Source organism: Lepidochelys olivacea (genome assembly GCF_965140295.1).
Source record: "Lepidochelys olivacea isolate rLepOli2 genome assembly, chromosome: 10".
NCBI classification, from domain to species: domain Eukaryota; kingdom Metazoa; phylum Chordata; order Testudines; family Cheloniidae; genus Lepidochelys; species Lepidochelys olivacea.
Window position 1 is genome coordinate 9086972 of NC_140420.1, and position 9729 is coordinate 9096700.

A 9729-nucleotide genomic window follows, 5' to 3' on the forward strand; every position below is an offset into this window, starting at 1 on the left:
GCGGCTCGGTTTGTACTCAGGCAGTGCCGCAGGTAGCCCTGGTGCCGGGGGCCTCGTGCTCCGGGGCCAGGCTTGGTGACTGGGCTGAGGAGGGAGCCGCGCGCTGGGGCTGCGGTTTGCGGCTTCCGCTTCCGGGTCGAGGACTGGAGGCTGGGGGGGACTCGCTGGAGCTGCTGCCGGAGCCGCCATCGCCGCCGCTATGCCTAAAGGAGGTGAGGGAGGGGCGGATGAGAGGAAACAGGCCCCAGGAACGGGGGGGCCAAAGGGGGGCCAAGCCCTAAATCCCTGAGGGAGGGCTATAAGCCCCCCAGGAGCGAGGGGGCTAAGGGGGGCAATCCCTAGGTTCCTGGGGGAGGGATATAAGCCCCCCACGAGAGGTGGGATAAGGGCGGGCCCACGCTCTAGGTCCCTGGGGGAGGGGTATAAGCCCCCCAGGAGCAGCGGGGTTAGTGGAGGTAACATTTAGGCCTCTGGGGAAGGGGTGTAAGGCCCCCCCCCAGGAGTGATGGGATCAAGGGAGGGCCCAAGCCCTGGGAGAGGGGGATAAGCCCCCAGGAGCGATTGGGTTAAGAGGGAGAGGCAAGCCTCAGGTCCCTAGGGGAATGGAGCGGTGGGTTTTGGGGTGCAAGTCCCCGTGGACTGATGGACGGTTCAGGGGAGTACAGGCTTGAAGCCCATGTGGCTGATGGGAGAAGCATGAGGGGGGCAATAAGCCCCTGGGAACCTAGGGGTGCGTGCAAGCTGTAGGGGTACTGTGCGCAGGGAAAAAGTAGCGGGACTGGTGGCCCATAGCAGATCTAGTGCAGAGTGATGGGTTTTGTTCTGCACGGGGGAGGAGGCTGGCATTTGTTGAGCATGGAGAGTATGATGGGTGCTGTACTGAATACATGAGGCACTGAGCTCACAAGCTAAATCGGGCACAGAATGCAGTTCCTATGTACCCAGTGTACTGGCTGATGGGGCCTGTTTCAAAGGGATGCTGATAGCATGTTGTTCTTTAAGATTCTTCTTTCAGTGGATTAATATTTGAGAGGCCTCTGGGGATATGCAGAAAGGATCTAAAGGAAGAGAAGGTGGTTACTTGCTGTGTAAGAGACAGTACAGAAGAAGACACACAGATGACTTTTAATGTATCATTTTAGAGTTTTTAGTGGCTCCAAACCCACCACCATAATAGCTTCACTCACAGCATCTTGCTGTTATGCAGCAGGTACCAGCCTGCCTGCGTGTGATACAGGAGAGCTAATGAGGGAATGAGAGGCCATCAAGTCTGAGCTGGCCACCCAGATCATTCTCTAGATGCACTAAATCTGTCCACATAATTGGCTCTGGTGTACTTTCTATGGAATCAAATTTTACTGTGTTAATGTCAATTATTATTCCCCATTCTGCCCTTCCTGTAGTCTCTGCCAATTTACTTTATTAGTGTCCATTAAGTGAGTTTGTGAATTGTTGCCAGACTGTGAGAGAATTTTTTAGGCATCAGATACAGTATTTCTCCCTCTCTCCCCCCACCCCTCCGCCCGTCTTTAATATCATGAGATTTGTTTCCCAGTTTTTTTATACAGTTTCTTTGATGTCTTGATCTAGGCCAGCCATCCTTCATACCAGTTTGTACTATATAAAACTGTTGCTAGATAAAGAAAAGGATCCAGACTTATTTGTATTGATGCTCATAATTATTTTTGTAATGAAAACTCAATCAATTCAATTTTTCCAATTCCAAATTCATCACACAATTCTAAATATGCCCCTCAAGTTTGTCTGTGGCTTTGCAGGGTGAAACCCTGACCCCATTGAAATCAGTGGGTGTTTTGTCATATACTTCAGGGGGGTCAGGGTTTTGCCTACAGTGTTTGGTAGCAGACTTAGATTTAATCCTGTCAGAAATAATTAACAAAAACCCCAGCTGCATATGTTACAAATACATCCTGCTCCAAAAGGATCCACTCAGTGAATGCTCTTCTCTTTTCTGTAATGTGTGTGTGTAATTTTTTATCCTCTATATTCTGTAAAGAAATAAAGCTATTGAAGAAGTAGTTCCTAATGTGTTGGGGGGAGAGACCCTTTCTACTGCACAAATATGAACTTGTCTGCTAATACAGAACAAGTAGTTTCTGAAGTACTTCTCAATCTCTGTTTAAAGGCTTGTAGAAACCAGGAGTTTTCCCATGGTTTTTTTTTTTTTTTTTTTTTTTAACTCATAGCTCCATAAAATTCTGCTAAGCTTAAATTCACATTAATAGTGATACATATTTATTTCAGTTTATAAGAGCATCTAAAACCATGCATAGTTTAGGCTCTGTGTGCCTTTACCATAATTTAAAAATACAATCATCTGTGGGTTTCAAAGTGCTTTGCAAAGGAGGATAAGAATCATTATCCGTATTTTACAGATGGGGAAACTGAGGCACAGAGGTGAAGTGACTTGCCCAACGTAATGCAGCAGGTCAGTGGCAGAGCTAGGAATAGAACCCAGGTTGCATGACTCACAGTCCAAAGCCCCTTACAGTCCTGCCTCCTTTACCATGAGCAAAGGCCTTCCCTACGCCCTCCTTGATGAAATATCTGCATACTAATGTGGCTCAAGTCTCATCTCATTCTAGTTGATGAGATGATAGTAAAAGTATTGAGCGGTACAATACTTAATTCTTTGGTACAGGCTTGAATATAGAATGAGTAAAGCTTAGAACTAATAAGCTTTGCTCTTAATATCTATTGCTTTTGACAGCACCTAATGTGAAGACCAAAGGGTTACAGGCTAGTTTTATGTTTTGAAAAAGTACATTGAAATCTGCTGTTATAAGCTGACCTTACACATAAAGAAAACAAATGTCTGAAAATGAATCTGCCAGACAACAATAAGCCTAGTTACCCTGGTAGTATTGTAGCAGATCATTGTTTTAGATCATGTAGCCCTTCATGGTGTAGAATAACGCATAAAGTTTACATCATAGTAGTTACTTTGTACCTGTATCAGTCATGCCACACTTTTTTTTAAATAAGTAACCAATTTTGAATTGTAACTCTACTCTGGCAGCTCTAGTAAGCTGTGAGAAGAAAGGGTGGTTTAAAGGGGTAGATAAAAGTCCTTTCATGTACAGCACCATCTATCAGTGGCAGCAGACGCTCTAGTTGAAATCACAACTGAAAATCCATCACCTGCTTTTTTAAGGTGAAGTGAAGGCGGCAGGCACATATAAGTTCCTTGAGTGAATATCACCTTTCAAGGCCACTAGTGTACAGAACCTCACCTCTCATGTTAGAAAACTTAGAAATGCAGAGGTGAAGGTGGCCATCAGGCTTCCTAAGATTTATGGGGAGGTGGCTCATTGAGCTCCCTAAGATTGGCTGGGAATTCTCCCTTCAAGCCTCCTACTTTTCTCATTTCCCCCCTTCGGATCTTCTAAGAGCTGCAGGTTCAAGGCTCCCTTCCTAGAGACATATGAAAATCTGCAGTGATAAACAGGGTGAGGAAAGGGGATGGGGGGAGGAGGTATGTTGGAGCTACTGAGTTATTGAGAGCCCTCCTCATGAACAGTTGTGCCCCCCCAAGCCTTGATAGGCTCCTCAAGACGACTCCTCCCACAGTCACAGTAAGTGGCTCAGCTCTGATCAAGAAAGCAGGGGTTGCCTGCCTCTGCTGAACCAACGTACTAATGCTGGTTGCCAAACTTACAGCCAAAAAAGGGACAGTTTTTTTCATGAACGTTTTCCAATTATTCAACCAGCTCAACAAATTAGGTTAGTTAGGCACTAATGAACCTCTGCAGGGGAGCGGGGGCTCTCCCCTCATACAGATCTCAAGAAGTGTTCCCTTGATTTCTCGCCCCCGACCCCTTCCCCCCAAGGCTACCTACTGACCTCAGGGAATAAACAGGGAGGGATAAAGAGGTCAGAGGGATGTCCCATAGCTCCTGCCAGTGGCCCTCCTGAGATCTGCAGGAGAAGAGAACCCCCCCATGAACTGTTTGGCAAAAAAATAATTGCAAAGTACTTTTAATGGTCAGATTGTACTCTGAGCTCTGTGTCTGCAGGCAGAAAGGTAGAGACTGTTTTAAAAAAGAAAGCGCAGGTCTCCAGCAGTCCTTAGATGTCTTGTGCCAAGACCATGGGAGCTGCCATTCTTCAGGAAACATTAATAGTTTCAGTGATTTCACATCAATCGATTAACGTTTGGTGGTAGGTACCGGATCTCAGCCAGGGCAATCCATCCAGGGAAGCTGATTTCATCTCTCATTTGTGTGTGTGTGTAGGGGCAGCGGGCAGCCAGGGAAAATCAGGGTTCTCGTAGAAACTCACTTACAATTGCTGTCACTCTCTAGTGTTTCTCTGGCAGCATAGTTAGAGTGCAGCGCCTTGCTGTGCAGGAAATGCAGAGTAAGGAGCAGTTATGGGATTTAAATTTGGTTGCCAACGCAGGAAGTGAATCAGAGGCAACTGTGGATGTGGATGGAAGGGGAAGGATGGTGTTATTACTCACTGTCTGAGTCCTTGGAAGCATAATTCTCCTCATCCTTCTATAGCCTGACAGAACTGGGCTGCAGTGCCTGGTGTCTGTAGTAGCTGAGGGATGAGAACAGTAGTACCTACCTTGATGAGTGGTGAGAACATACCTAGTGAACTACAGGCAAAGTTGAAATTGATCATAGCTTTTATTTGCTAACATGATGTAGATATACTTATGGAGATCATGGGCTGTGTTCTTTTCTAGTGATGCCAGGTATAAACTGGGCCCTCTCAAATACAGACCATTGGCTTAGATGGTCCAAGTGGGGCAGGCTTCCCTAGAATCTGGAGGGGGGTAAGTTAACTGCTGGGTGGTCTGAAAGTTTTTCTCTGAACACTTTTGTGGTTCAAGAACAGTTCTCTGTGTATTTATCCAAGGGCTCGAAGTGCTTGACTAAGGTCGGTGAATTATTGGGCTCCTTCTGTGTTCTTTGAGCTTTTACTGGAAGAAGAACTAGTCTGTACCTTGCACAACCACAATCAAGAGAAAATGGGGGAAAGGCTTTTGAGTTTGTGGAAACGTCTCACTAAATCAGCTACTGACTTAATTTCTCATGCAGGTAGAAAAGGAGGCCACAAAGGCCGAGCAAGACAGTACACAAGCCCTGAAGAGATTGATGCACAGCTCCAAGCAGAAAAACAAAAGGCCAGGGTATGTGTTCTCTCTGGTCACATGCTTAGCGAGATAAACTGCTACTCTTATAGTTCAGTTATTTTGCAGTTCATGAGCAAAGGCCGCTTAGAGTCAAGTATTGTAAATCATTCTGTCACCTGAATTACAATATGTGGAAAAGCTTTTATGTTGGGTTTGACAATCTGCTATTCTCCAGATTTTCTATTGATGACCTAGAGTTTTAGAGCTGGATCTAGTTTGTAGTAATGTTTGGGCAGTTTCTATCAAAATCAATGGGGTATCGAGCACTTGAAACCAAAGTCTGAATGTATCCTTTATTCTCTGCCTCTGTGGGAAGTAAAATTTGAAACATAGAATACGGTGATCAAGTTACCTAGCGATGGATATCATATTGTATATAGAAAGCAGTGGAGTCTCTTATTGAAGACCCTGTTAATGCAGGTGATGTGAATAATGGGACACATTTTGTGCCCTAAACGTATCTTGCTCTTGGATGCAATAAAAATAAAATTGATTATAGGAGACATGCCAATAATACTGACATTCTCGGCTATGTAGTTGTATCCCTTACCTGCTAATGTTTTCACTTCTTTTAAAGAGTCATTGCTAGAGGTTACAATTTCATCAGTTTACATTTTTTCTTAATCTCCTGTAAACTTACAGGAAGAGGAGGAGCAAGAAGAAGGGGGAGAAGGGGCAATAGGAGACCCCAAAAAAGAGAAGAAATCCTTAGATTCAGACGAGAGTGATGAGGATGACGAGGACTATCAGGTACCGTAACTCCCAATGCATTTAATGTAGATGAACACCCCATAGTCTCAATGTACAACCAATCTGCTAATCATTGATTTTTATTTTCCCCATGAATCTTCTGGCTCCTGAGCCCAGATTTATAAAGATGGTGGGATTTTTTAAAGTTAAACTTTGTGTGTTTCTCCTCCCAGTTAATCTTCACTCTGTTAATAATTTGTTCGTTGCCGTACACTGAAGTGGAAGAAACAGAGGTGGTAGCTTTCATGATTAACAGTGGGGTTGAAAACATATGGTAAAGTAAAATATGATGTGGCAGCAGGTATATTCCCTGGTAATAAGAATTTTTTTAGTATCTGTCTAGGTTTGGTTTCAGAGGCAGTGACCACATGAGCAAACTTTCTCCACCAGGACGCACATGACGAAGTCTCATTGAGCCTTGACAGCTACAGAACTCATTGATAACACGCATGTCCTTTGTTTCTAAACTCCAGCAAAAGCGCAAAGGCGTGGAAGGGTTGATAGACATAGAGAATCCCAATCGAGTTGTTCAGACAGCCAAAAAAGTAACTCAGCTGGATCTGGATGGACCCAAGGAGCTGTCGCGGAGAGAGCGGTAACAATCCTCCTCCTCTCTTATAGCTTGGAGATGTGTGTGTGCTGTTTGTTCCTAGAATAACGCTCTTCCCCCTGCAATGGCCAAGTCATGTAGTGCCAGTAAATCTGACCCTTTGGGAGGGAAGCTGATGTCTCAGTGAGGTCCTTTATTTATTTGAGCCCACCATCACAGTAGGTGTGAAGATAATTATCAGGATTCACTTTGGATCCCAATTTCATTGGGTAGGGCTTACATGGTTAAGTAGAGCCAGCCTATGTTGGTGGCTGCCATCCTTCGTGTGTTAACTACTTATGCTAAACAATCTGTAGTTAGCTCTGACACTCTGAGCACCTTTCCCAGACCTGAAGAAAAGCTCTATGTAAGCTTGAAAGCTCGTCTCTTTCACCAGCAGAAGTAGGTCCAATAAAAGATATTACCTGGCCCACCTTGTCATCCTAAAATCAGGCAGCTTTGCGAAATGCATTTAGATGGGCATAAATGTTTGTTCCTCTGATAATTATTAGAATGATTATTAATTATTTGTGTTAAGCATCTAGGAGCCCTAGTCATGGACCATGGCTATCTAGTTTTCCTTTCTAAAAGCCTGATGTCAATAATCAGAAATAACTGCCCCTGTGCATTAGCGCGTAGTGCCAGAAAAATACCATACTAAGGGTCACCCTGTTAATTCCTGGTATGGCGGGAGCCCTGGTATTGATGGGAGTGTGTTTTCCAGATTCCTGGGGTCAGAGTGAAGTTACTTGCCCCAGTGGACACTTAAATTTTGTTTTCAATCTTGAACTCAGTTGCCATTTCACATGTGAGTTTTTAGAGAGAAAAGTGCAAGTTTGATTCAATTCCTTCAGCTGGAGGACGGCTTGTGGGTAGGGCACTAGACTGGGAAACAGGAGGACTGTGCTCTGTTTTGACATTGTCCTGCTGTGGGATATTAAGCTAAGTCACAACTCTTTGTGCCAGAGTTTTCCCTGGCACAGTGGGAACAGAAACAATCCCTAATTCACTGGACTACTGTGAGGTACTCGGGTGTGGTGATAATGAATGTTAGAAAGAAGCCTTTATTTAGGTATTCATTATATTGAATAGCTTTTCAAGCCAGAAGCCATCTTCAGCATGGTTCTTCCCAAGCCCCAGGACTACTTTGAAAAGGATTTAAACATTATTTTGATCTTCAGCCTCCTTGAATTGCTAGATCGCTAACATGATAATTGGAGATTGAAATGACTGTATGCATTTGTGCTCCAAGATCAGAGGTCGATGCTGCTCGAGATCATGCCTTCTCTTAATCCCCTTTCTAACTCTAACGATACCTGTGTGTTAATTTGGATACCATGATGACTAGTGTATTTCATTCAAACAGAGAAGAAATAGAGAAGCAGAAAGCAAAAGAAAGATACATGAAAATGCACCTAGCTGGTAAAACAGAACAGGCAAAGGCAGATCTCGCTCGACTAGCCATCATCCGGAAACAGAGGGAAGAAGCTGCCAAAAAGAAAGAGGAGGAAAGAAAAGGTAAGGCTGTTACAATTATATTAATGGTTTCTCATTCAGTCCACCTGTAACTGCCCTCACCGACAGCCATACCACCAGGACCTGTGATCTCAGTATCACAAGCGAAGTAGGTATAGTATTCACTTCCTAACAGTGCTGTTACTGTGTGCTGTTAAACAGCTATTCTGTTCAACCCTAAAGCCAGCTGTGTTTCGTCCTCTGCTTTATGCTGATTCATAAAGTGGTAGTTTAGGTAGGCAGTGAGCAGGAAAAGTAAGGAGGGAATTGCTCTCTACACCTACAACGCTTCAGCTGAACAGCGAAAGGTTCTTTTGTACACGTTCACACCAGCAGTTCAGTGAATTCCTTGCAAACAGCGTGGATATTGTTTATCAGAATTACATATGACATTACCTAAATGGCTCAGGGAATTGGTAATGGGATATAGAGCTTTGCACCTCCAGCTTACAGGCTGACTCTTAATTCAGCTGAAATCTCTAATGAACCAAAGTGGTGATGGGGGTTTGGTCTCAGTCCATTTCGCACTGCACAGATCTCTCCACAGCTGGCATGAATGACTGAGACCAGGGTCAGAATGGACCGGAGAGATGGAATTCTCCTTTCACTCTGGATGTGGGCCCACCAGGAATTTTAGCATCTAAGGAGGGGGGTGACAGAGGGACACTTGCTAAGCTGCTATGTGTGTGGTGTGGCTAAATGGAGCTCCGTCTCCCTAGGGCCACTGAGACAGCACCAATTCCCCACATGCATCTGGAAACATTGACAAGTCTCTCTCTCTCTCTCTTTTTTTTTTTTTTTTCCCTCCCCCACCCCCCCATTCCCACAGCAAAAGATGACGCGTCTGTGGCAGGCAAAAGACTGCAATCACTATCCCTTAACAAATAAGCACAGGACATGCAGGAGGAAGAATTCCAGGGAACTGTGCCTGGTGCCTGCCAGGAACTCTGCCATGTTGCATACCATGTAGGGTGTACTGCAACATCGAAGTCGAATTCACCTCCAAGAGACACTGACCGTGTGTTTGTCTTCATCTTGGCACAGAATTCCATTTTGGGTTGGGGGGGCAGCTGCTATCTTCGGGGCAGAACCGTGCTGAACAGCAGTTCTCTGTGTAACAGTTTGGAAACCTGAATGTTTTTGCTGTTTTTAGGACTAAGAACACATTAGGGGCAGGGTGGGGGAACAAGGTGGGAGGGGAAATGCTTCATATGTTAGATTGCAAAACCTAGATTTTCTGTCAGCTTGGGGGTGGGGCATGGGGTCGGCAATCTTGATGAAAACCCAAAGGTCGGGGGGGGGTGTATCGTAAGGACCCTCTTCTGCAAACAAACAGCTGATGAAATGGAGCTGCAGAATGTTGTAAGAATAGTCTGGAAGCCTAACTTCATGGCTGTTTTTCTGCAGTGCTGTTAATTCCCATTTTCACCCTCCACCCCCACCCTTTTCCCTCCTTTTTTCTCTCCTCTGACTAGGGATAGTGTCAGTTTTTAACCACATCATCCTTTGTTTAAAGCAAAGCCTTCATTGATTGTACCAACATCCAGATAAAAAGAAAAACTCAATAAATTTAAAAAAAAAAACAAACAACCCAAACGTGTATATTTGGCTGATTAAAATTTAAATTATCGTAAACGCTTTGCTCTTGTCTTTTGTGCATGTCAGCATGAAACTTCATGGGCACCGGGTGTGCTTCTGCGGGGTTTCCAGT

The 9729-nt window shown here is 44.6% G+C and overlaps 1 protein-coding gene across 1 annotated transcript; it reads left to right on the forward strand.

Annotated features, from left to right (window-relative positions):
• The first annotated feature begins 60 nt into the window (after positions 1-60).
• Positions 61-9186, forward strand: PDAP1 (PDGFA associated protein 1). The gene is made up of 6 exons (XM_084641531.1): positions 61-212; positions 5070-5161; positions 5807-5914; positions 6388-6509; positions 7870-8021; positions 8848-9186. Exons 1-6 carry the CDS (start codon positions 200-202, stop codon positions 8904-8906), a joined length of 546 nt encoding a protein of 181 aa, XP_084497657.1. The 5' UTR covers positions 61-199; the 3' UTR covers positions 8907-9186.
• The last annotated feature ends 543 nt before the right edge of the window (positions 9187-9729 follow it).